The sequence below is a fragment of the Lygodium microphyllum genome, chromosome 19 (genome assembly GCF_053477565.2).
Source record: "Lygodium microphyllum isolate KBCC chromosome 19, Lygodium_microphyllum_v1.1.10, whole genome shotgun sequence".
In the NCBI taxonomy this organism is placed as follows: domain Eukaryota; kingdom Viridiplantae; phylum Streptophyta; class Polypodiopsida; order Schizaeales; family Lygodiaceae; genus Lygodium; species Lygodium microphyllum.
In genome coordinates this window covers 105,269,820-105,297,391 of record NC_141153.1, presented here as the reverse complement: position 1 = coordinate 105,297,391, position 27,572 = coordinate 105,269,820, and the positions used below count along the sequence as shown (strand labels likewise).

The window sequence follows — 27,572 nt, the reverse complement described above, 5'->3', positions numbered from 1 at the left end:
TGATGATCTGGCAGTCCTGCTGTCAGTTCTGGACTGACATTCATTAAATCTGGAGGAGCAATCTCTAGACACTACAGCAGTCAGCGCTTTTGGGATTTTCTTTGATTTTTCAGAGTGAATGCTTGTGCAGTGACATTTGACCCAAAACTTGCAGACATTGTACACATTGGCTTTGGAACATTTGGGGCTTTTCATGTATCAGTGAAATTTTGCTCAGCTGAGCTGAATTCAATGACATCGTTGCACATTTGGACCTGAGAAATTTGGGGTTTTTGCAGAATTTGTTAAATTTCTGCAACGTTTTCCCTTGTTTGGCACTTGTGAACCTGTATTAATACAAGTGGGGGAGATTTGTCAAAGAAATTTTGGGACTATTCACATCGGTGATGTATTTTGCACTAATTCATACTTTGGCAATGAAATAACAGCAGATTCATTGTTGAGTGGGAGAAATTCTTACTTGGGATGTATTGAATGTTGTTAAAAGACAGTTTCCTTTAGTACATGTATTTTTGAATGCTCATCGTGTAGTGAAACAGTGGTATATATAGCACTTGGGTCGTTGCATATGGGCATTACGGTGATGTATTATTGAAGTGGGAGTTGTCTTTTGTGCATACTTATCACATTCTGTGCATGTATATATTGTAATCAGCCTATTTGGACTGAAATTGCAGCAAATCATCTGCTTCTTGAGTAACTTTCAAAGTGCATTTTGTGTACTTGCTGTAATATTCAGCAACCTTGCTATTGGCAAAGAGTATTTAGCACTTTATTGTAGAAATTTATTGCTGAAAATGGCTAGCAGTGCATCCACTTCTGACACAGAATCTTTTCGAGATTTGGAAATTTGATGGCAAGGTCTTTGATCTTTGGAAAGATCCTATACAAAGAATCCTGTTTTTGAAGGATTGTGATAATACTTTGGAACAAGAAAAGCGTGTTGCTTTGTCAGATGAGGAATGGGACAATATGAATAAGAAGACTATTGCTTACATCAAAATGGCAATCACAGATGATAACTTGGTTGATATCAAGGGACTCTCCATTGCACATGAAGTTTGGGTGAAACTCAAAGCTTTATGAGAATACCACTCTTGTCAATCAAGTCCATCTCATGTGGAAGTTGGTTAGCTTGGAGCTTGATGAGTCCAAGCTCGCCTCAGAGCATTTGAATGCATTTATTGGGATTTTGAATGCATTTATTGGGATTTTGAAATAGTTACAAGATGTAGGCTTGCCCTCTTTTGATCCCAAAGTTGAAGACTATCTTCTTGCTCATGACTTTATTAGATTCATGGGAAGCATTGGGTGTCTCTTTGAGCAATAACCCCAACTTGACTTTTGATGGTGTGCATGGTTCTATTCTCAATGAGGAGATTAGATGCAAGGCAAGTGGGGGCAGCAGTGGATCAGCCTAATGTAAGAGGAAGGACAGAAAAGAAATTCAGCCTATGATGCAAGAGGAAGGACAGAAAAGAAATCTAACGCTACAAATTAACATAAAAATTGCAGCAAAAGCAAGGAAAACTAGCAAGATGTCACTTGCTTCCAGTGTGGACACAAAGGTTATAAAAAGCCCGATTACAGGTATTTTAGAAAGGAACAAGAACGCAAAAAGAAAATAAATACAAAAGGCAAAAAGAATGAGAAAGATAGCAAAAGTACCCCTAAAGAAACAAAGAAGGCAAATGTGGTATCTAGGGTTGCCATTGAAGAGATAGAAGAAAATGAATACCACAGATTTGCTGGTTGCATCTCTAGATTCATATGCTATGACAATAGAAGATATGTATATCACTAAAAAGGATGTGATAGGTGTCTTGTTGTTTGCTCATGATGGTTTTTCACAATCACAGATTGTTGATAGTGGTGCTTTATTTTATGTAACTCTGTCTTTGGAGTGTTTCTCTTCTTATGCAGTAGGTCACCTTGGAAAAGTTTACCCAGGGAATAACTATGCATGTGATATAGAGGGAGTTAACACCGTACACCTGGCTTGTGAAAATGGTCAGGAATTGATTCTTCATGATGTTAGGTATGTACCTGGCATTAAGAAGAGTTTGCTTTTAGTTGGGCAGTTAGACAGTAGGGGTTACTTTAATACTTTTGGTGGTGGAATGTGGAAGGTACAGAAGGGATCCGTGCTTGTCACTAGAGGCAACTAAAATGGAACTTTGTATTATATGCATTGCAAGGCACTTCTTGGAAAGTTTATTGCAGTTGCAGAAGTGTAGTCACACATGGAGCTATGGCACAAGTGTCTTGGACACGAGTCAAAAGGGTTTACAGACACTCTCTTCACTTGGAAGAGTTGATGTGAAAGATTCAAAGCTTGACTTTTGTGATGATTGTATTTTGGAAAAACATGTAAAGAGTTTATACTATTACGGAGCCTCTAGAAAGGCATGTATTTTGGATTTAGTCCATTTTGATGTATGTACCATGCCAATAAAAACTCATAGTGGTTTCCTTTATTTTGTGTTTTTTATTGATGACCACTCTAGCAAGCTATGGGTTTACTTGCTTAAGTAGAAAAGTGAGGCATTGGACATTTTCAAAAGGTTTTATGTGTTTTTTAGCACTCAAAAGGGTTTAAAACTAAAGTGCATAAGAACAGATAATGGGGGAGAGTATGTATCAAAAGAATTCAATCAATTTTGTGATGTAGACATCACTTAAATTGCGGTGCATATTTGCAACCGATCTTCACATCATGTGGTTGATAGTGGCATCTGTGAAGAGGTTTGGTTTGGCAAACTTGCTTCATATTACCACTTACAGGTCTTTGGCTGTGAATGTTATGCATATGTACATGTTGATAGTAGAACCAAACTTGACATGAAATCCATCAGGGGTATCTTCATGCATTATGGAGATAAAGGTGAAATGGTTTATAGAGTTTGGATTCCAAGCATGAAAAGGGTAATAGGCGGCCGAGATATGGTATTTAATGAATCAAAGCTATTGAAAAATGTCACATCTAGTGACTTAGATAAGAAGAAAGTGAAATTTCAGCATGATCAGCCACTTGAACAGCCATCAGCCATTGAATTTTCAGCGCCGTTTGATGCTAGTTTGATGCTCAACATGTCATTTTTGAGCTAGATGAAAATGGGTAGCAAAGGGATGTTGAATATTAGCTTGGGCAACATAATCAGCATGCTGAAGATGTAGTTCAGCAGTTAAATAATGAGTTTATTGACATTCCTTTAGATGTAGACCCATTGCCCAAGAATATAGATCATTGGGTGAGAAGGTCTACATGTGTCAGAAGACCTATACAGAGGTTTGATTCCTCTTTAGACTGCATTTTACTCATAGATGAGGGTGAGCCTCTCACATACAAAGAGGCACAATCTTGCGAGTTAAAGAAAAAGTGGGAGCTAGCTATGCAAGAAGAAATAAAACCTTTGTATCAGAATGATACTTGGGATTTCGTTCCATTTCCTAAAGATAGAAAAGCAATTCCTAACAAATAGGTCTATAAAATCAAGTGTGTATATAGCAAACCCAAATACAAAGCTAGGCTTGTAGCTAAGGGTTATACACAAAAAGAATGGATTGACTTTCAAGAAGTGTTTTCATCTATTGTCAAGATGACCACTCTCTATGTACTGTTTGCCATTGTAGCATCTATGGATCTGGAGCTTGATGAGATGGATGCTAGAATTGCATTCTTGCATGGCGATTTAGAAGAAGAGCTGTATATGAAGCAACCAGAAGGCTTTGTTATTTGAGGAAAGGAGCATTTGGTGTGTAGGCTTAAGAGAAGCTTGTACGGTCTAAAGTAGGCTCCTAGACAGTGGTATAAGAAATTTGATGCCTCTTGGAGCTCAGCTGGAGAGATAATCAGTAGTTCAAGGAGTGAGAGTGATTGAGAGTCAGAGAGGGAGATTGAAAAGTATGATTAGATTTGAGTGTACCAACAATGTGCTGATACACAAAGAATAAAATGTATTTATACTTAGGGCATATAAGGGTACATTCACATGTACAACTGAATAGTGTGTGTGTACTATACACGGAGGTCAAACGGGCCTTTATTCCAATAACCTCCCACTTAAAGGTCCGAAGTGAACCTCTAACAAACTTCCACTAATTGTATGCAATGCTCAATTTGAGCTTTGCTTAGAATTTTAGTGAGAACATCTGCAGGGTTGTCCTGTGTTTTGATCTTGGTTAATGTGATTAGACCATCTTTTAGAATCTGTCTGGTAAAGTGATATCGCACATCTATATGCTTTGTGCGTGAATGATACATGGCATTCTTAGCTAGATACACAGCACTTTGGCTATCACATCCCAAAATTGCGGTACCCATGGACATGTCGAGATCCTTTGCAAGTCTGCTCGACCATATAGCTTCCTTAGAAGCTTCAGTAGCTGATATGTATTCAGCTTTAGTAGTACTTAGTGCGACGATGTTTTGCAATCTAGAACACCAAGAAACGTCCCCACCAACAATTGTAAAGACATACCCGTTGGTGGACCCACGAGTGTCCAAGTCACTTGCCATGTGTGCATCACAATAACCTTGCAAACTAAGTGCATCCTGCCCATAGCAAATACACTTTCTTTGTGTACCCTTTAGGTATTGAAGAATACACTTGATAGCCTCCCAATGTGTTTTGCCAAGATTTGACATAAACCTGCTAGCAACTTCCACTGCATGAGCAATGTTTGGATGAGTAGCAAGCATAGCATACATAAGAGAGCTACAAGCTGATGCATAAGGGACTCCCTTCATAGCATTTGCTTCCACGTAATCTTTTGGACTGTTAGTTTTACTAATCTTAAGATAAGGAGGTAAGGGTATCCCAAAAGGCTTAGCTTTAACCATGTTAAATCAATGCACTTTTCTTGAGATAAGAACAACAATTTCTGCAGTCTATCTCTGCGAATCCTCATGCCCAAAATATGCTTTGCATTCCCCAAATCTTTCATGGAGAAGGCTGATTTCAGCTGAATTTTGAGAGCATCCAAGCTAGTCTTTCTTTTCCCAACTAGCAATATATCATCCACATACAAAACAAGTATGATGGGGCTGCCATCTGTATCCTTTTTCGTGTACAAACAATGATCTGTATGGTTGCATGTAAACCCATGAGAGAGCATAAAAGTATCAAACTTTTTATACCACTGCCGTGGTGCTTGCTTCAGCCCATACGGGTTGTATTTTAGTTTACACACTAGCTGTTCTTTTCTAGGAACTACAAAGCCCTCGGGTCAAGTTTCATGTAAATTTCCTTATCAATGTCACTATGTAGGAAAGTTGTTTTTACATCCATTTGGTACAGCTCTAAGTCCAATATAATAGTGAGAGCAAAAAGCACACGTAGAGTGGTCATCTTCACAACAAGTGAGAAGACAACTTGGAAGTCAATCCCTTCCTTCTGTGCATACCCTTTAGCAACCAGTTCTGTCTTGTACTTGGATTTTCCATCAACTGTCTTTACTTTGTAAACCCATTTGTTTGGAAGAGACTTCCTTCCTTTGGGCAACGACACAAGATCCCAAGTATCATTAGCATAATAGAGATTTAATCTCTTCTTGCATGGCTAGCTCCCACTTATTGCTGAATTCGCATGACTTGGCCTCTTCGTATGTAAGAGGCTCACCCTCATCTATAAGCATCACATAATGCAAGGAGGGGTCATACCTATGTGATTGCCTTCTTACACGTGTAGACTTGCGTACCCAATGATCAACATTTTCAGGAATTGGGTTTACATTTGGAGGTATGTTATTTTCAACATTTATTGGCTGCTGTAAGCCATTTTCAGCATGCTGTTCATGCTGTACAGCACCTTCATTTTCATTATTAGCAAGTCTATTTTGCTGTCCATGCTCCTATTTGCTGTCCATCATCATCTTCCTAAAAAATAACCGGTTGATCATTAGTTTAAGTTTGTGGAAAATTGCAGCATTTGAAAAGTTGAAGCAAAAGATGACTTCAGATCTTGTGCTTGTGTTGCTTGATCTAAAGAAGTCATTTGTGGTTCAGTGTGATATATGTGATAACAACATTGGGGCTATTCTTATGCGGGATGTACTTTATGAGAGTCGAATTCTCCATGGTGCAAATAAGAATTTGCAGGTCTATGAGAAAGAGCTCTTGGCTGTAATTCATGGACTATATGCGTGGAAACATTATTTGTTGGGGGACTGATTTTATAGTGCAGACAAACCATTAGACTTACGGAGTATTTTCTGATGCAGACAAAGTCGTCAGAGAAGTATGAGATGGGTAAATTTTCTCTCTATGTTTCAATTTCAGATTGTACACAATGATGGTAAAAATAATGTTGTGGTTGATGCACTATCATGTCAGCCACAAGTTTTAGCCATCATCATGGTTTATCACATTGAGTTGGATGCTATGAAAGAGCAACATGCTACTGATTTGGACTTTGCTAATGCTTATGATTAGCTTATTAGCTTATGATCAGCTTTGCAATGGCTAGAGACATGAGTACTTTGTGCTTAGAGATGGATTTTTGATGATACATGGACGACTGTGTGTTTCAAAGCAGTTAAGACTTAAGAGTTATCACTAAAAGTCATGCTCCTTTGTATATAGGACATAGAGATATTTATGCCATAGTTAAGGCAGTGGAGCATTTATTTTATTGGCCAGCTTTGAGGCATGATGTAGAGCAATTTGTTAGGACATGCATCATATGTTAGAAGGTAAAGCATGATAGGCAAAAGATACTGGGCTTGTTATAGGCCTTGTCTATTCCAGGTAGGCCCTGGCAGAGTATTGCAATGGATTTTATTTTTGAGGTTTCTAGGATACCTACAGGGAATGATGGGACATGTACTATCATTTGCAGGCTAAGAGAATAGACTCATTTCACTCCGATGAGAAATAAAATAAAGATTGATCATATGGCATGATTGTTTTTGCAGCATATCTTTAAGTATCATGGTATGCCAATGTCGATCGTCAATGATCGAGACCCTTGGATGACCAGTTTATTTTGGAAGGGATTGTCTAAGAATACATGTATCATGTTGAAATTCTCATCGTTCTTCCATCCATGGACAGATGGTCAGTTTGAGAAAGCAAATTTCACAATGTTGGATCTTTTGAAGTGCTATGTTTCAGACCACAAGACATAGTGGTAGCAATATTTGCCATTGGTTGAGTTTGCTTATAACAACACAATGTATAGTTCCATTGGAAAAACTCCATTTGAGGTGGTTGAGGGTGGCAAGAAGGAACCACCTATCTTGCAAACTAAGCATAAGATCTTTGAGATTGATTGTTATGTGGAAAACTTGGATGTAGTGATGCAAAGAAAAAATATGCACTTCAGAGGTCACAAGAAAACTTGGATGTAGCGTATGTAAAGGAAAAGTATACACTTCAGAGGTCACAACAAAAGCAAAAGAAGACAGCTGATCGGCATAGACGTGCTTTGTAGTTTATAGAGGGCGATTTATGTATTGCTATGTTTTAAAAAGGCAAGGTTGAAAGATATGAAAGAAAGAGAGATTATATCCGAAGTTGAGTATGAGATACTATGGGTCCTTCTAGGTGTTGGAAAAGATCAGCGATGTGGCATATCGGCTGAAATTACCTTCATATTGGTGGATACACAATGCCTTTCGTGTTAGTTTATTGAGGCTTTATTATGGTAATGTGCCAAAGGATATCCATTGAAATTCAGCTTGAGGTTGAGGAGCTGGATGAGATCTTGGTATGCGAGTAGATTTTGGCACATAAGGAAACAAAGGTCAGAGGTAAAGTTTCCAAGAGATATTTAGTGAAGTTTCAAAACTATTCATCAATGGATGGAAGAGGATGACTTGGCTGACCACCCTGAGTTGTTGCAACTTTACCTAGATGCATTTCAGCTAGAGCCGATTTCAATTTAGGGGCTTAGTCAAGTTCAGTAGAGTAGGGATTTGGAGCATTGCCTGATGCTCAAGGGGGAGGTAGTACTTCCACTCCACTAGTTGTGGATGTGATAAGTTATGTTGACCAGGTTTTGGTGGTCAGTTGGTGTTAGTTTTGACCCTAGGACAGTTATTTGGCCAATAAGTTGTTGGGAATAAAGGCTCACCATGTCTTTTTCTACCGAGTTCGGGTGTGTGGGTGTGAATGCATCCTTCACTTGTTGTACTTTATATATATATATTCAAAACCTAAAAGTGGTACACTAGTCCAGTCCTTTTGTACCGAACATCAAGTGTCGTGCTCACATTCTCACTCTACTACTCTCAACTCTCTGTACCTTCACTCTCAGCTCAGAAATATGCACAAGTTGTGCACGCTTAACGAAGCCAGTGATATGCGTCAGGCCGTGTGATAGGGGAGTAGGAGGTGTAGGCGAGTAGGAGCTTTAAGTGCCAGACGTTGAATGGGCAGGTGTCGCAGGAGTAGCAAATGGGCTCGATGGGCAATAGTTGGCAGGTCGCAGGCTGCAGGAGAGACTAGTTGGCAGGTCATAGATTGTAGGAAACACATTGCAAGCACACGACTACGGGTGACCAGAACCAGGTGGAGACACATTGTAGGCACACGGCGAGAGGCAACCAAAACCAAGCAACCAATCGGGACGGGATGCGACCTGACAGGACGGACGTGAAATCCGTGACCAGGCGGGTCACAAATTGAATCCACTCAACAGTCAACGCCTTTTTTTAAAAAAAATCTGAAATTTTCTTTTTTGAGTTTTCTTTCCCTTCTCTACCGGAAGTTTGCGCGTATAAGCATAGAATACAAATTTGTGCATATCTGCTCTTGGAAAATTGGGGCTTTTTCCGGATTTGGAGACTTTGATGCAGAAGTTGACAATCTGACTCAAAAATTGCAGAATCGGTGCACATTTTCTTGTGAAATTTTGGTGTTTTTTCACATTCCAATGAAATTCCTTCAATTTCAGTGAAATTTGCGCACACCGGACCAGAGAGATATTTGGGGCTTTTGCAGAATTTCATGAATTTGTGCAAGAATTACTTGGTACATGCTCTTGGGTACTTGAATTGATGCAATCTGAACAGATTTTGCTCTAAAAGTTTGGGGCTTTTGATCCAAAGTGTCTAATTTCTGCTCGAGAATGCCTTCAGAGCAGAAATTGCAGTGAAATTTTGAGGATTTCACATGTGACTGGTGGCTTGGTCTCTAAATGCGTCAGAAATTGCTTGAGGAGTGCAGCAAACGACATTTTTTAATTCTGAAAATCCATTTGCAGATCTGAAATTTCTGTAATCTTGGGATTTTCATTGCTGGTTGGTACTCTTGTGTACTGTGGTTACTTGTGTCACATTTGGGCTTGCCTTTGGTGACAAGTTAGTCAATTTGGACCTGCAAATTATGGCTGGAAACAATGACAACAGTAATCTTTTGCACATTAAGAAGCTTGAGGGTGCACATAATTTTACAATTTGGCAAAAACAATGCTATAATGTCTTGGTGCAAAAGAAACATGTAAAGCCCATCAAAACAAAGGGAATCAAACCGGTAGACATGAAACAAGATGAGTGGGATGACTTGGACAAGCTTGCTTGCTCTACCATTGAGCTCTCAGTGTCAGACAACTTGCTCTTCAACATTGAGAAGCTGAATTCAGCATATGCAATGTGGCAAAGGCTTGAAGAATTGTATGCTCAGAAAAGTGCAGCCAGCAAAGTTTATTGGCCGAAAAAACTGATGGACTTTCGCATGAAAGAAGGTACAACCATATCTATACATTTGAATGAGTTTAACGCAATTTTTAGTTAGCTGATTGCTTTGGATTTCCATATTGATGAAGAGTTCAAAGCTACTTTCTTGCTGTGCACTTTGCCTAAAAGTTGGAATACTTTCAAGACAGCTTTGAGTAATTCGAATGCTTAGTTGTTATACTCTGATGTGGAGAGTTCTTTGCTGATGAAAGAACTCAATAGGTAGAATAACTCGGCAAACAAGTCTTTAAATGCATTACACACTAGAGGTAGATTTTAGCATAAGAGCAGTTCTGAAAACAGAGCACACAACAAATCTTGTGGAAAGAATGTGGAGTGCCATCATTGTGGCAAAAAAGGGCACTACAAAAGGGATTGCTTTCAATTGAAGAAAGAGAAGGGAAAAAACAAAAATAATGAAGCCAGCAAGGCTGAAAATAATGACAGCCAGTCTACCAAAAAGAGCAATGTAAAAATACAAGAGGTTAATGTAGTCACTCATGACAATGACAGTGATGGTGATGCACTTCTTGCTTCTTTTTTGGATTCACATGCATTGATTGCAAATTCTGAGGATGATATGCACGCTTGGATACTTGATTCAGGTGCGCCTTTTCATGTCACATCACACCATGAGTGGTTCTATGACTGCAATGGTGGTGTATGTGGTGTTGTCCACTTGGGGGAGAACTATGCATGTAAAATTGCAGGCATTGGCAGTGTGAAATTGGAATTTCAGCATGGCTCCGTGTTTGTTTTGCATAATGTGAGACATGTACCTCAGCTCAAGAAGAACTTTATAAGCATAGGGTAACTAGATGACGAAGGCTATCACACCACCTTTGGGGATAGGAAATGGAAAATATGTAAGGGCTCCTGCATTGTTGTCAAGGGGTTCAGAAGTGATACTTTGTATCCTTTGTATGTATCTAGTGTGCGTGACCATGTAGTCTCCATAACTGAGCAGCCAAGTGTTTCTTTGTGGCATAGCCGGTTGGGACACATGAGTCAATCTAGAATGAAAGTGCTCTCTTGTTTGGGTTAATTTACCGCCTTTGAGGTATGCTGATTTTGAATAGTGTGATCATTGTTTTTATGGTAAACATGCTCAAACGTCACACAAAAAATCTCTTTCTCTAAAGTCTTCACCCTTAGAGTTAGTACATTCAAATATATGTCAAATGCCAAGATTATCTCTAGGGGGGAAGAAGTATTTCATTACCTTTGTTGATGATGCCACACGCAAAGTATGCGTTTATCCAATCCGTCACAAAGAGGAGGCCTTGGATAAATTTAAAAAATTCTTGGCACTTGCTGAAAATCAAGCCAGCAAGACGTTAAAATGCCTTCGCTCTGACAATGGTGGGGAATATGTGTCCAAAGCCTTTCAAGACTTTTGTGATAGCAAAGGGATTAGAAGGGACTTTACTGCTCCTTATAATCTGTTCCAAAATGGTATTGGAGAGCGTATGAATAGGACCATTCAAGACAAGGTCCATACAATGCTGTAACATGTTGCTTTATCCCATGGTTTTTGGGCAGAGGTTGTTATGACAGCCATACACTTGATTAATTAGTCAACAAGAGGTCTTTTTTGGGGGGGGGGCAGAGTCCCTCAAGAAGCGTGGTAGGACAAGCCACCTTCGTATGCACACTTAAAAGTGTTTGGCTGAGAGGCATTTGTGCACATCCGAAAGGAAGAACGCAGCAAACTTGAACCAAAGTCATGTAAATGTATTGTCCTAGGATATGCTGATGAAGTTGAGATGAGGTATAGATTATGGGATCCCGAGAAAAGAAAAGTTGTACACAACAATAATGTCATTTTGCGGGAAAATCGCATGCACAAACAGCTCGAAAGAACAGAGGAGGTCAGAAGGGTTGTATTCTAGGAGGATGTACCAATAGGATAGCATAGAATGCCCGTTAGACAGCAGCAAATACCTGCTCAAAATGTCCCTGAAAATGCAGGGAATGATGCTGAAAATGATCAGTAGGATCTTGCCCATGATGTCCCACAAATTTAGCAAGAACATGTGGACCTGGAACAACCTAGGGCCGAATAGGAACACTAGCCGAACTTGCAGCTCGGACAGCCAAACAGATGTGGCTGAGGGTCGAGTTGGCCGAGTGGTCTGAGGGCTGAGTCACATTAGTGGGCTGAGTCAAAAAGGGCTGAGTGGGTTGGGCCGAGTCAAGTTGGCCGAAAATATCGGTTTGGTCCGAATGGTTGACTCGGATGGGCCGAGCGATACGTGTCCGAGTTGAGTGGTCTGAGGGCTAAGGGCTGGGCCGATTTCGGGACTCAGCCCAAAACTAAGCCACTCGGACAAGCCTAGTCGTGCGCGACGACGGCCGCACCAAGGATGATCTCGTTGAAGCTAAACAACTTGCAAATTTTGACCACTAGGTCCGTAGGTCGACCTGAGTGTAAAAACAACCAAATAGATTTATTCGTAGAGTAAACTATATGGTTGGTTATGTCATGTTAACAGATTGTGGTGAATTGTCATGCTTCCAGGAAGCAATGGATAGACAGAATAGTAAAAAATGGCAAAAAGCAATGTTATCAGAAATGGAATCTCTCATGAAGAATGGCACTTGGGATTTGGTACATTTACCAAAAGGACAAAGAGTGCTACCCTGCAAATGGGTTTATAAAATGAAAGTCACTTTTGGTTCTTTGCCCAAGTACAAGGCATGCTTGGGTGCTAAAGGGTACAAACAAGAACATGGAATTGATTTTGATGAAATCTTTTCTCCTGTAGTAAAAATGACTACTCTGCAAACCATCTTGGGCTTGGCTGCATTTGAAGACATGGAACTTATACAGATGGATGTAAAAACCACCTTCTTACATGGTGATTTGCATGAGGAAATCTATATATAGTAGCTTGACGGTTTTGTTGCAAAGGGGAAAAAACACATGGTATGTAAACTCAACAAAAGTTTGTATGGGCTGAAGCAGGCACCACGAGAATGGTATCACAAATTTGATACATTCATGCAATCTTAGGGATTTCATTGTTCTCAAGTTGATCAGTGCTTATATACCAAGAAGGTAGCAAATGGCAACCTTATTCTCTTGGTTCTGTATGAGGATGACATGCTAATTGTACGCAAGGATGTTGATGCCTTGGACACCTTGAAGCAGAGTCTACACAATAGCTTTGATATGAAAGATCTTGGTGAGGAAAATCACATTCTTGGCATGCGTATACTCGGAGACAGATCAAAATATTCTTTATCTGTCACAGCAGGAGTATATTACGAAAGTTTTTCAATGTTTCAATATGGAAGGGGGTAAAGCTATTAGTGTACCATTGCCTCCATATGTGAAACTTAGTACAGATGACAGTCCTATATCAGATGATGGAAAGGCTGAAATGGCCAAGATACCCTATGCTTCAGCTGTTGGTAGCTTGATGTATGCTATGGTTGCTACACGTCCTAACATTGCATTTGCGGTGGGAGTGATTAGGACATACGTGGCATATCCTGGCAAAAAGCATTGGTAAGTAGTGAAAGGTATCATGAGATACCTTAAGGGCACACAAAGGATTTGTGTATCTGCTTTGGTAAGCAAATGTCATTTGTTGTTGGTTTCACAGATGCAGACTATGTTGGCCATCTTGACTGTAGAAAGTCCACTTCAGGATATGTGTTCATGTTCACAGAAAGAGCAGTCTCTTGGATATCTAGGTTGCAATATTGTGTTGCATTGTCTACTACTAAGGCAAAATATGTGGCTGCCACATAGGCATGCAAAGAGGCTTTATGGCTTTCACGTCTGGTGAGAGAGCTTGGGATTACAGAGCCTTCTATCCTCCACTATGACAGTCAGAGTGCTATCATGCTTGCACGGAATCCTGTCTTTCATGCAAAGACAAAGCACATACAGTTGAAGTATCACTTTACCAAGGATGTACTTGACAACAAAGGCATTGAGCTTGTCAAGGTACATACAGATGATAATCCTGCAGACCTTACGAAGGGTCTTCCAGCCGAGCGGTTTGCTCATTGCCGCAAGATGATGGGGGTTGGATAGTATATATGTCTTTCAGCTTTGTACATACATAGACTTAGTTGATTCTTTCCTCTACCTTTACACACGTTGCTTTTAGGTGGGAGGTTGTTGGGAATAAAGGCTCACCGTGCCTTTTTCTATTGAGTTCAAGTATGTGGGTGTGAATGCACTCTTCATTTGCTGTACTTTATATATATATATATATATATATATATATATATATATATATATATATATATATATATATATATATATTCAAAACCTAAAAGTGGTACACTAGTGTTTTTGTACCGAACATCGTCTACTGCTCTCAACTCTTTGTACCTTCACTCTCAGCGCGGAAATTTGCACAACATAAGTGTTAGTAGTGACACTAGGGATTAACATTAATTAATTAGTTAATGCTAGTCTAGGGGTGACCACTCTAGGTTGCGAATGGCCTAGCCAATTTAATTATGGATGGGCACATTTAATTTTGGGCAGGGTCAGAAGGATTAAAATTAATTTTTAGATTGATCTAATTTTGAAAATTAATTTAATGGTTGGATGATGCTGAAAAATGCGTTTAGAAGGCTGCTACTTGGCAAAAATACCCATGTAAATTGAGAAAACTTTTTTGGGGGACTGGTTCTAGCCATTCAGTTAGTTTTTAGCTTGGGAGATATGGAGAAGGTGCTTCTGGTCAGATTTTAGATTTGTTTTTAGGCATTGAAGGTAGTAGACAGCAACTAGGAGGTTAGGAGCAGTAGGTGACTGCAATTTTGGCACCAGGAGCTGTTGGCGACATCATTTAATACAGGCGACAACAAATTGGAGGGCTCACAACAATTAGCAAATAAACATAAATTGAAATGCACACTTTACCTTTAAAATTCTTGGACAATGGACACCTTGTTGGCCCCAAAACTGGTGCTCCATTTGGTATTTCTTTATCTTCAATTGCTAATGGATTACTTACAAGTTGAGATTCCACAATCTCCTTGGCTGATCCAAAAGCCTCTTGGCATTACAATAATTGGCAAACAAATTGGGCAATTTGTCCCTTGATTTTCACCCAGTACTTGCTCTAAGTGAACCCCAACTAGCCAAATGCTACCCCAAATTTACAATGGATTGCTGGATATTTGAAATCCCTAACAAGACAAAAAATTGCAGGTGCTGATTTCAGTGTATGATGCCTTCTCTTGTTGGCATGTGTCCCAAGGTAGCTTCTAAACCCTAATTTCTGCAGAAATTTAGAGTTTACATTAGAAAACCCTCTATTGTCCACCAAAATATGGTTGAGCTCTGCTCCAAATGGTTGAGAAATGCTGAGATCTCCTGAGAATGGGCTAGAATAGGTGAGAGAATACCAGAGAGAGAATTTTCAGAAGTTCACTTGGGAAAACCTCGGAATCAGCTTTTTTCTTTCCTTAATAAAACCATAATGATGAGGGTGCACAATATCAGGGAGATACTCATTGAGGTGATTAGCCAAAACCTTGGAGAAAAGCTTATACATGGTGCCCATCAATGAAATTTGTCTCTACTGTTCAAACATCAATGGTGAAGGGATCTTAGGAATCAACTTAACAATGCTCTCCTTCCAAGATGGACACATAACTCTAGTGGCACAAACTTGCTGGCACACAATTGTGAATGGTCTTGCCAATCGAGTAGCATAAGTTTCATAGAAGTCATTTGTGAGTCCATCCCATCTAGGACTTTTTTCCTTAGGCAGATGCAATAAGACATCCATAACCTCCTCCTCACAAATATTGCACTCCAATGTATCACGACCGTTTGAGGGTGTGAGTCCATCCCTTCCAGGACTTTTGCCCTTAGGCAGATGCCACAAGACATCCATAATCTCCTCCTCACGAATATCGGACTCCAATGTTTCATGAATGTTTGGAGAAACCTAATCTTTAATCAATGCATTAAAAATTGAATATGCAAGAACTATTTGGTGAGAAAGAGGCTATTGTGAATCAAGAATATCCATAAAATATTATTTGCACATGTGCACAATAGATTGAGGATTTGTAATCATGTGACCATTGGCATCTTGCAGCCATACCATATTTTCTTGTGCAAAAGATGCATGCAGGTCACAATAAAATTTATGTGATTGGTAGAAGTTATCATATAAACCATCAGTAAGCACCTTAAACTTGGCTTGTTGATAAGAGCACAACTGAAAATGCTGAATCGCGAAGACAAGGGGACCAAAAAGAAACTCGAAGGGATGTCTTCTGGTCCATACTTGTTGTGTGGTACTTCTCAAACTCCTCCTTTGTGAGGTTAATGAAATTTGGAATATTTGGCATAGGTGTAAACATAGAGGGCGATGTGAGGGTGAATATGGAGTGTTGTCTTCCTCACGAGTCCATAAACCTCCTCCGAGCCTCTAGTGATGGAGAAGCTTGATAAGACATCATTGGGTGATGAGAAGAAGGTGTCTGTAACATTATGATTCGATTATGAGTTGTATTATGTGCCTTGTGCAAAGATTAGCACTCCACAAAATCCGCAGGATACTCTTTATAAGAGCATCAGCTTTGATACAATGTGAAGAAGACTATGGAGACACTGCTAGGTTTCACACTGAGGAAACACAGAGTGTACGACCACAACAGAAGCACAGCGAGACAAACACAGACACAAAAAACAAAACTCAAGCCCTAAACTCAAAACTTAAAACTCAAACACAAACAGAAGAAGGGATAGAAAGAACACAGCTCTGAAGTGAATGAATGCTGTAAATGAATGTAAGAGTATACAATGTGCCTAAGGGCAGAGTAGTGTGTCAGAGAGTGACGTCCATTGGAAATGGATCCCAAGTCTGTGACCACTAGTCAGAGTGTAGGATGAAGAGGATAAATCAAACGCAAGTGTTAGGACGATCGGAGCACCAAACTCAAGCAGAAGTGCTGCCAGGAGGAGTGTCGCCAGCTGCCACTAGGTGCTAGAGAGGTCCAAATGCAGCAACAGAAGGTCGCTTGATGAGGGAGATGGGCTGCTAGCTGTCACCTACACACTGGAGGTGCTAACATGGCAGATAGATGGTGGTGGAGATAGGGCGATGAAGAATAGGGTCAAACACAACAGAGAAAAGGGCACCAGACAGTGGGCGACAGTAGGAGGAAGGTGTTAGGGCATTGCAAGGGCTGATGAAGAGAGAGTGACAGTAGTCGCAAAGGCTAGACAGCCACGTGGTAGAAGATCGATGGCTGAAAGCTCCATTGAAGAGTGAGAACTTGCATAGAAGAGATTGAGACTGAATGGGGATAGCTTGTCTATTTATAGATGAGGATGGACCCTCCCAAATTAGGGTTTCAATGAACTCTCAAATTGCTCCCTGTTTTAGGGTTTTCATTAAATTAAGCTTGTTTTGTCTATGCAAATTCCCATTTAAGAATGCTGTCTTAATGTCCAAGTGATATACATTTTAGCCATAATTTGTAGCCATAGCAATTACACATCTCACTGTACTTATACGGGATGTAGGAGCAAAAGTCTCTTCATAATCTATGCTCTTTTTTTGTGCATAGCCTTTTGCTACCAACCTTGCTTTGTACCTATCAATGGTACCATCAGCCTTGCATTTGAGTTTAAAAACCCATTTTGTGCCAATGGCCTTCTTGCCAAGTGGTAAATTGACAAGTTCCCATGTAGAGTTAGTGACAATAGAGTCTAACCCATCTTGCATGGCTTGCATCTAATGTACATCTTGTTGAGCTTTGTCCAGGGAAGTAGGCTCATCATCATCCAATAGTGAGCTCCCCTTGCATCATGTGCTACATATCTACTCTTTTAAAATCAGCCAAATGGACTCCCCTTGCATCATGTGCTGCATATCTAGCAACTTTTCTAGTGCATTGAGCTAAAGGAGCATCCATTTTACTCTCTTGGAGAGTTTGTAACAGCCATCTCGTGGCTGTTTTTCTGCATTTACAGCAGCCCTTTCATGCTGTACTGTATCTTCCACTGCGTGTGGCAAACCATCATTAATACCCTGCTGTTCAGGCACATATGGTGCAACAACAGCTTGCTCTATTATGTCTGTCCGTCCATTTATAGCAGGCACAGACTCCAAAGAAAGTGGTAAGAGACCCTCAAAGATGTCATCAATGTCATGGGTGGCTGGCATTTGAAATTGATCATGTGAAAATGCAACATTTTTAGCAAATATGACATCCCTATTGACAAAAACTTTCTTTGCATGTGGGCATACAAGCGATAGCCCTTGCTTTTCGAAGTGTAGCTAGTAAATATACATTTTATAGCCTTGCCATCAAGCTTTCCACGAAGCTCTTTCGGAACATGTGCATAAACACCCGAAAGTAGTCAACCTTAGGTTTCTTGCCATGGCAAGCTTCAAATGGGGTGATCGTCTTTAGTGCCTTAGTGGGTGCACGATTCGACACATGATTTGCACACTGAAGGCTTTCTAATCAAAATTGATGAGGCAACCCCTTGCTTTTGAGCATACAACGAGTCATCTCCATAAGAGTGCGATTCTTCCTTTTAGCAACACCATTCTGCTGGGGAGTCATTCCAATAGTGGTTTGATGTGTAATGCCATGATCAAGCAAATATGTCTCAAAAGCACGAGACACGTACTCCCCCTCTCTATCTGTGTGAAGTGTCTACACTTTCAAGCTAGTTTCAGCCTCAAGCTTTGTGACGAGATATTTAAAATGCATAAACACATCAGATTTTGCTTTTAGCCCATACACCCATGTATACCGAGCGTAGACATCAATATAAATAAATGTAACAAAGTAAAGATGACCTCCAAGTGTACGTGTTCTCATGGGACCACAAACATCAGAGTGAATAAGTTGCAATTTTTGAACATCATTCACTGATGTCCCAATGCCACAAACATCGTAACTGTTGCTGTTCGCACATGTAACATGCTTCCCAACAGGGGCTGAATGCAAAGAGGAAAACAAACACTTCCTAGAAGTGATGTGCTTTGAAGTTGCATTGTCAAAATACCATGTTTGCTGCGTTTCAGCAACATTAAATGCTGAATCAGCCATTGAAGAATCATAACTGCAAGTTAGAAATGCATAGTCCTCCTCCACAAAGTTGACTGAAGCATCACCATTAGTAGATTTGTTGGCTGATGTCTCTTGGACAACCAAACCTGAGTCCTTTTTCTTGTCTTTGGCTAATCTATTATAGCATTCATCAATATAGTGACCTGGCTTCTTGCAATAATGACATTTCCCCTTCTTTTTAGACTTTCCTATGTCTTGGATAGCCTTATTTGATGGTTGTTTAGCATCGCTCTTTGGCTAATTTTTTGCATTTTGCTTGGCCTTTCCTTTGCCTTTGAAGTTGGAAAGCATACCCACATCTTTTGAATGCAATGTAACATTCTTCTGAGTCTCTTTCTCTTGCAACAAGAGGTCTTCTAACTCCACAAATGTAAGGGGTTACTGTCTCCCCCCTCAAAGACAACATCAAAGAGGTGTGGAAACCAAGATACGAATGTGGAAGAGAGTTCAGTGTGATGTTTACCAATTTAGCATCTTGAATGATTTCATCCACATTGAGTAGTTGCTCGTGCAAATCGTGTATGTCAGTAAGGTGATTTGTCATGCTATCACCCTCATCCATGTTCACATTGGCTAACTCTCTATGGAGATAAGATATTCTGACCTCGTTATGTGTTACAAACATACGCTTAAGTACATCCAATGCTGATTTTGAGGTCTTAAAAGACCGGATGTGTGGAATGATCAATCTTTTCATTGACAAGGCAATCAAAGAAAGCACCTGTGAATCTTTTGAGTCCCATCTCCTCTGATCCTTATTAGGAGGGGGAGGAGGGGCAGCAGTACCAATAGCCTATCTTCTAGCATTACATTGAGGTGCAAGACCTTGTGGTCACTGCAAATCACATGTAACATAGTTCCACAAGTTCTTCGCTACAAGAAGGTTGTGAACCATAAAACTCCACAACTAGTAGGTTGATCCATTAAGTTTGTCTTCTTGAGTGAGGATACTAAGGATGTTATTTTGATCATTAATCCCTTGCCATGCCATGCCATGCTATCAGTATTGGACAAAAATCTACAGCCAAATACTTCTCTGCTGAATTATAGATTGTAATCCTCAAAGTACCAAAAATCCCCTCCGGATCATGCAACAAGTACCAAAATGTCACACAAATGCCAAAGCACACGTGCCTCGTAATGCGTGCCCTCAAAAGTACAAATTACAGCAAATTAATGCCGATTCTTACCAAAATTTATTGAATTTTCCCAAAATTTCTTGCTCAATCTGACTGTAATAGCAATTAAGGGTTGTTGTACCACTTGTTTGCTTCCTTGGACTGCATGCCAGGCAGAAGCTCCAAATTTCTTTCTAAAATTTCACAGGAATTGAAGAAATTTGTACCTTATAGCTTGAATTTCTACAGTAATGTCACCTCGGGGTGCATGCCAACAGTGAACAGCAGCTGGAATCCGTCTTGTGATGCATGCCGAAGCCTCTAGGACAAAAACCCCGAATTTCTTGCACAAATGTTGATGAAATTGGTGCAACCTCGGCCTTTCCAATGAAGATTCGCATGTGGGATTGTAAATCAGAAAAAAGCCATAAAATTTTGGCGGGAATTTTAAAGAAATTGTGAAATATCTTCAAATTGATTGTCAATTTGAACTTTGGGAGTGAAAATTGAACAAAGTCCCAAATTTTGGGTGGCACGAGTTGAGATTTGGAAAGAGATGGCCAAAATAAATGGGAAATTGCAGAAATTTCGAAAAAATCCCAATTTTGAAAATTAGGGGTTTTGCACTTTTTAGGGTTTGTAGAAAATCAGAGGCAAGGTTGAGAATATGGTGGGCAGAAGAATGAAAGGTACAAGATAGGTCTAAGATGGACCTAAGCTCTAACTCAACTAGAGTTAACTGGCTTTGACTCTAACTCTAAGAGTGACGTTACAACTTATAAATTTAGTTGTGTTCACACTAAAAGCTGAAAAAGAACTAAAGACTAAAACATTGAGCACTGTCCATAGAATTGGCAAATTCTAACAAGAGCCCAAATGGATTTGTGATTGATATTGTTGTGGGAAACATGGTTGGTTCCTTTTGTCTATTAAATGTATTAGATGAAGATGCACCTACTTCATATTGGCCATGAGAAATAAAATAATTTGAAGGAAAAGGAAGGGAAGGAATACTTACAAGTTCTTCTTTTAGCTTCTTACCTAGTTTTGAGTTCCTAAAGAAATACTTGCTTCCTCATTACTCACAAACCAAAGTTCGTTTTGAAGAGTCCCTTCTTGACGAGCATCCCTCGATCCGACAGAAAATACAGAATCAGTTGGCATAGAGTTTGAAATAATAGGGTTATACATGGCATTGGAGAAAAGTAGAACTATGGAAGTGATGTGTAATTTGAGCCGGTTTCACTTGCAGATGGCTGGTCCATAGTAGAGATTCCAAAGGTCCTGCAAAATCATTAGTTTTGTGCACTAAATATAAAGGAGAAAACTTAGGCTTACCTTCAACCTCCTGTTGAGCCGTGTACATAAGGATGATATCATAATCAGCGGCAAAAATTTCTTATAGTTTTTGGACTCCATGGTAGTCCGATGGTTCTTCGTCCATGTTAGATCGGGCAGTAGCAAGTTGAGAGGCCCACTCCTGATTGTTTCTCTTCATGTTTGGCTGTGGAGATTGGAGTGGTGTTATGAATGTGTTCGAATGCCATTTGATCCTTTTGTTGTTCTTGCTTTTGCGAATGAGCTTTCCGATTAAAAGCCAAGGTTTCTTAGACAGTACCTAGCTCTAATACCATGTGAAGAAATGCAAAAAACACAAAACCAATCATACAACAAAGCACAGATTGATAAACATAGAACATAGTTAGGTTAGGGTTAGGATAACTTAGAGACAATGAACACAATGAATAATAAAGTGAATGAATAATGAATATATAGTCCTCATGTAGCAAACACATTATGCAATGGATATTGAAACTCAAACTCTCATATCTCTGGAATCAAGGTAGAGGTTATGAGCTGTAGAGTGTGTCATACTCTAAACGGATCCCAAATCGCAACAAAGGCAACCTCCATGTATCAAACACTAGTAAATGTAGCCAAGGAAGGTTGGATTCGATGCAGATAACAATGCAGGAGAGAGAAATACTAAAAACGTAGATACTTGAGGAGAGAGAAAAATTGGGTGATAATTTTAGCTGCAAAAGCAGCATGTGGAGGAGAGAGAAGATCAGGGTGGCAGCCAAAAACTGTAAATGCAGCTTATTGAGGAGAGAGAAGATCAAGATGAGAGTTCCAAACTATGTTTGTGACCTTAATATCACATTAAATGTCACTTTAATGTCACATTAATGTCACACAAACTATGAGCGACATCACCAAATGCTGACATCAGCATCAAACGCAGTAGACAAATTGTAGGTAATAGTGCTAGATGCTGACATCAGCATTAAATGCAGTAGGAAAATTGTAGGCAACAACTCTAGGGTACTAGATGAGAGCTGCAAATAGATGGCGAAGACTAAAATCAGGCGCTAGATGGTAGAAGATGGTTAGGGGAAGGTTTGATCGCGATGTCCTCTGTGAAGGGGTGCGGACAGCAGAGATACAGCTCCTGAAACGGGCAGCAGAGATACAGCTCCTGAAACGTGCAAAAACGAGATTGAGGAAGAGTGGTGGATTGCATGCCTATTTATAGAAAGTTTGGAGCACCCAAATTAGGATTGTGCATGTGGGAAACAACTCTCTAGAATCGCACTTCTTTTTAAAATAAGAAGGTTTCTTCATTAATTAAGCGTGCTTTGGGGTTGTTTAAGTCAGGTTAATGCATTTTTAGCTCAACAGAGGTGATGCTAGATGATGACAAATGCAAATTCTTGAGTGAGGAAAGTTGACACCAATGCCCTTGATCAGCAAACGCAAGCAGTAGATGTGCAGCTAGGTGTGGGAAGATGACGCTAGGGTGAGGGAAGTTGATGCCAATGCCCCTGAACAGCAAACACAAGCAGTAAATGTGCTTTTAGGTGTGGGAAGATGATGCTAGGGTTAGGGGAGAAGGATGGATGTCCACCACCAACCACAATATGTGCTTGAAGGAGTGTGAGGGCAATGGAGAGATAGGAGAGAGAATGTCAAAGTGACGGAAGAAGAAGAGGTGAAGAATGACTTAAGTGGTGAAGAATGAATGAAGTGACGCTCTATTCATATGCATAAGCTGTCTAGGGTGGAATACCATTGTGTAGATACCCGTGACAAAGTAATTAGAATGAGAACACTAGCCCTTTTTGGGGTTGTCAATGCGAAACCCTAATTGAAGTGTGAAAACTTGAGAAGTGGCTTTTCAACACCCCCTCTTAGGCCCAAAAAGGGATGAAGAAAGATGAGGGAAGAAGGATATGAAGAAGATGTGGAGGATCTCCAAGATTCAAGATTTCCATCTGAAAGGTAACCTATAGTAAGGAACAATAGACCGGATGAATTGTAGAACTTGACTTCACCTCCGAAGAGAAGCCACTAGCTTCATAACTCCATGCTAGAAGGAATTCAAAGACCTTGTTACCAAGTTGCAGTTCAATCTCCAAGGCCCTAATCTAGGTGATACCTGAAGATCTTGGATATGAAAAGTAGGTGCCCCCTTTGAGGGCAAAGAGAGTACATCCTCCTTGGTGAGAGAGAGGGAATCTAAAAACTCATGGATCATGAACTCTGAATCATTGGATGATGGAGTGTCGCTAGTCATATCGAAAAAAGTATCTAGGGTATTGAAGGTGTTGAAGAACTCCCAGAGGTTGCCTCTCGAACATAAGTAATCGAGGGTGGGAAAATGTGAGACTCATACTGAGCCAAGGGTGGGCAATAGTTGGTGTCTCTCAATGAAGTGGATTGTGGAGCCAAAGTAATGGAAGGAGTTGAATAGCTATTCTCCCTCAAAGGAGCGGATTGCCGAGGGGACGGTATCCAACAATCACTATCTCTCGGTGGACAGGAATGTAGAACTACGGGTTTTCAAGGTGGCATTCTTGAAACCCTAGAAGAAGAAGAAGAAGCAATCTCCGTAGTGCATTATGGCAGTTGCGAGGAGGCCATGGCACCTTACGATCCTCCTTTTGCTTGATAGAACTTAGTGAACATCGGATGCGCCTTATTGCCTTGAGCATAAAAAACTGAAAGCTGGTGTAGAATAAATTGTGTGTCTCAAAAGGGAGAGGTGACACAAGTGCGTGAGGGTAGACACATATACTTTGGCGATGATGAGAGCAAAGGTCCATGTCGGCAAGGTTCGGTGGGAGGTCCGGTGATGTCAGAAGAGGAGCACCCAGTGGTTTGTTCATTTGCTTGTGGAGAAGTTGTAGCACTTGAGTGTCAATTTGTAAAAGGGAAGGTGGGTGGGAGAGGAAGAGAAGGGCATCTTTGTCTCCTGTTGATGCAACGGAAGGGGGAAAATCAATGGTTGATGCTTAATCCGCAACCTATCTTTGCCTTCTCTGATGAAAAGGGTTTTTAGCTCTCTGAGCTCCTACGCTCTGATACCATGTCAAGGATAAGAGGTATGCTCTGATACCATGTCAAGGTAATAGGTATGCTTTGATACCATGTCAAGATATGCGATAGTGCAAAGAGATAGTAGGGTTTGTGGGGAGAAACACTAAGTGTTGTACACCAAACACTGAGAGAAAAGAGAAACTCAGAAACACAAGAACATGATGATCATGCATTGAATCATACTATGAGAAGAAAAGCTGATATAGTTGAGTGGAAGCTCAAAAAATGACTGCATTGTCCTCTTTGACTTACATAGCAACACGTGTGGAATCTGTAGTGAAGGGAGTGAAATGCAGTCCTTCAGGTAGTGGGCTATTAGCACATTGCTCAGCCACTAGGAAGATGGCCTGGGCAGCAAACACAAACCCTAGAGGCCAGAATGCTCAAAATGAAAATTGTAGGAACCTAGATGTTGATGTCTGTGTGGAGGGAGGTCGCCAGATGTGGAGGTGATAGTAGATGATGACAAACACAAATCCGTGAGTGAGGAAAGCTGACGCCAATGCCCTTGATCAGCAAACGCAAGCAATAGACGTGCCACTAGATGTGGGAAGATGATGCTAGGGTGAGGGAAGCTGATGCCAATGCCCCTGATCAGCAAACACAAGGAGTAGATGTGCTGCCAGGTGTGGGAAGATGACATCAGGGTGAGGGGAGAAGCATGGATGCCCACCACAAACCTCAATGTCTGCCTGAAGGGGTGTGAGGGTAGTAGAGAGGCAGGAGAGAGAATGTTAGAGTGACGGAAGAAGAGAGGTGAAGAATGAATGAAACGGCCTATTTATAGGCATAAGCTGTCTAGAATGGTGCACCTCTGTGTGGGCGCCCACTAACGAAATGACCAGAATGACACCAGCCCTTTTTGGGGCTGTCAGTGCGAAACCCTAAGTGTGGAAACTGAAGTGGTTTCTAAAGACGGCCAGCAGTCTGCAGTGTTGATCAGGTCCAGGGCATGCTCTATACAGGACTGCAGTTTTGCATGCAGCAGGAGGATCGACAGCTCACTGCAGGTCACACAGATCTGCTGGCCACACTTCAGATTTGCAGGGCATGCAGGTCTGGACTCTGAAGGGCATGCAGGTTTAAAGGCACACAGGTCTGAAGGACACATGTCAGGTCTTCAGGTCACACCCGTTGGAAGTTGCCTAACTGTATGCAAGCAGGTCATGCCTTGAACAGGTTGCGATCACTGCAAGCTCATTTCTGCACCAACCGGGAGCTCAATGCTGCAATGCGCTCATTTAGCAGTGATTGCAAGCTCAGACAAGGAGGCAAGCTCATTTCTGCACCAGTTCTCCTCTCCCTCCCCAGGGGTGTGTGCAAGTGTGAATGCCAATCTTGAGCTGAGATTGAGTAGGTCAGGGCTAGCTCAAAGAATCAAATTGATGTCACTGGTGGTTCTCTGATGAGGGAGAGCTCTGTCATGTTGGCCACACTTCAGATTTGCAGGGCATGCAGGTCTGGACTCTGAAGGGCAGGCGGGTTTAAAGGCACACAGGTCTGAACGACACACCTCAGGTCTTCAAGTCACACCAGTTGGAAGTTGCCTAACTGTATGCAAGCAGGTCATGCCTTGAACAGGTTGCCATCACTGCAAGCTCATTTCTGCACCAGTTGTCTCCTCTTTGCAACAACCCCCCACATCCCCCCCCACCCAACCCCCCCCCCCCCCCCCCACCCCCCCACATTAGTGCATGCTGGATACACAGGTCAAGAAATGGGCAGGGAACATTTACAGTCGTTTAGTGTGTGTTCCAAACCTGATCTAGTCTTCTATCCTTGTTTCCTGACCTATGGCCGGTTTAAAACAGGCAGAGCAATCACAGGAAAGAGAAACGTGTGAAGGAAGATTGAAGATGTGTGTCGCAGAAAAGACCTATAATACACACATGTAGGAACGTTGTATGCACATCAGAGCAGAGAACTGAGAGCAGTGGAGAGAGTGCACACAAGAATGCTCGTGAGGATACATTCACTATGCCAGAATGAAGTGAAAGTACAAGCCCAAAGGTCTATAACCATCATTCAGACAATATGAATCATTTAGCCTACACAAAGAGAGGATATTGGTAATATGTTTGATGGGCTCAGCTTGTGTCGCCTGGCGATCCTTTGCTTTCCCATTTTAAAGAGTTTGGAAATTTCCCTACAGATGATCAGCTCATTTGAGATTTCCAGGTCAGGGCCTGGAATGTTTGTGTGTGTAGAAAGCTACTGTGCAAACTCCTACATTTCAAGCTTTTGTGGTCTGGAGCTCTGATCCCACAGCATATGGTTAGCTCTATTAGATCTGTTTTTTAACTGTGTCTGGCCTGCCTTATGTGAAGATAAGAGAGCTGATAGCAGAGCAGAGAGAGGATAATGTTAATTTGCAATGAGGAAAACCTGAAGTGATTCTCTCTTACTCATTCACGCTTATAGAAGGCTAGTAGAACTCAGTGATTGGGATTGGGTCTATGTTTATAATATTTCATGTTTTTTCTGTGCAGGATTTCCGGAATTATTTCTGTTGTGGAAGCACCAATTAAAGTGGATGATATGAAAGAAAAGATGGTCCCATAGTTACTACATAGTGGTCAAGTACAAAGTCCAACAACTATCTATAAAGGTTTTGTAACTGCCAGTTGTCTGAAGCATCCTGTTTTGACGTGAGTGCTGTGACATGCTAAACCAGACATTTGTATATTCTGGTATGTAATTATAGTGCAGATTATGTAACTTATTCATAAAATCTATACCTTGGCACTTGTATGTGAACAAATTTCATATGTTTAATTGAATTGTATCATCTCCTGATTGTAATGTTATTGGCCCAAGTGAGCTCCCTAGTTACATTGCTCCCTTGCTAGCCAATCTAAAGGATTTCTGATCTCATCTTGTGGTAACATTTGAGCTGACCCTTGACTACATGTCTCCTGAATTGGAGTCCTGATTGTAAACCTGTTAGTAGGGCAAGAAAAATCCCTAGCCACATTACTTCCTTCCTAATCTAAAGACGAGTTCATGACAAGCAGGAAAGTTTTTCTAACAATCAAAAGCACAGTAGATAAGCAACTGCAATTTTACTTGTCACATGTGTTGGTTGCTTTAAGAGCATTTTGCTGTTCTATATTTGCATCAGCTCATCTGGGGCTTGTGTCCTGGAGGACTGAAGTTTGCAAGCTTTTACATCACTTTTGGCTGTTGTGTTGCATCTGCTTTCCTTTATGTTTTTGTATACATTTCATTTAACTGTAACCATTTTACGAACGTGAGTTCTGATTTCTTGGAGTTAGCCACAGCCAGATACTGTCCTGAAGTGTAACTAGAGAAATGTAT

At 40.8% G+C, this 27,572-nt stretch overlaps 1 protein-coding gene across 1 annotated transcript in view; it reads left to right on the top strand.

Moving 5' to 3' along the window:
- Window positions 1–27,015, top strand: part of LOC148020241 (RPM1-interacting protein 4-like) — a 73,955-nt gene extending 46,940 nt beyond the window's left edge. The window contains exon 4 of the mRNA XM_087700571.1: window positions 26,744–27,015. Within this exon, the coding sequence (XP_087556697.1) occupies window positions 26,744–26,782 (39 nt within the window). The 3' untranslated portion in view covers window positions 26,783–27,015. The remainder of the gene's footprint in view (window positions 1–26,743) is intronic.
- The last annotated feature ends 557 nt before the right edge of the window (window positions 27,016–27,572 follow it).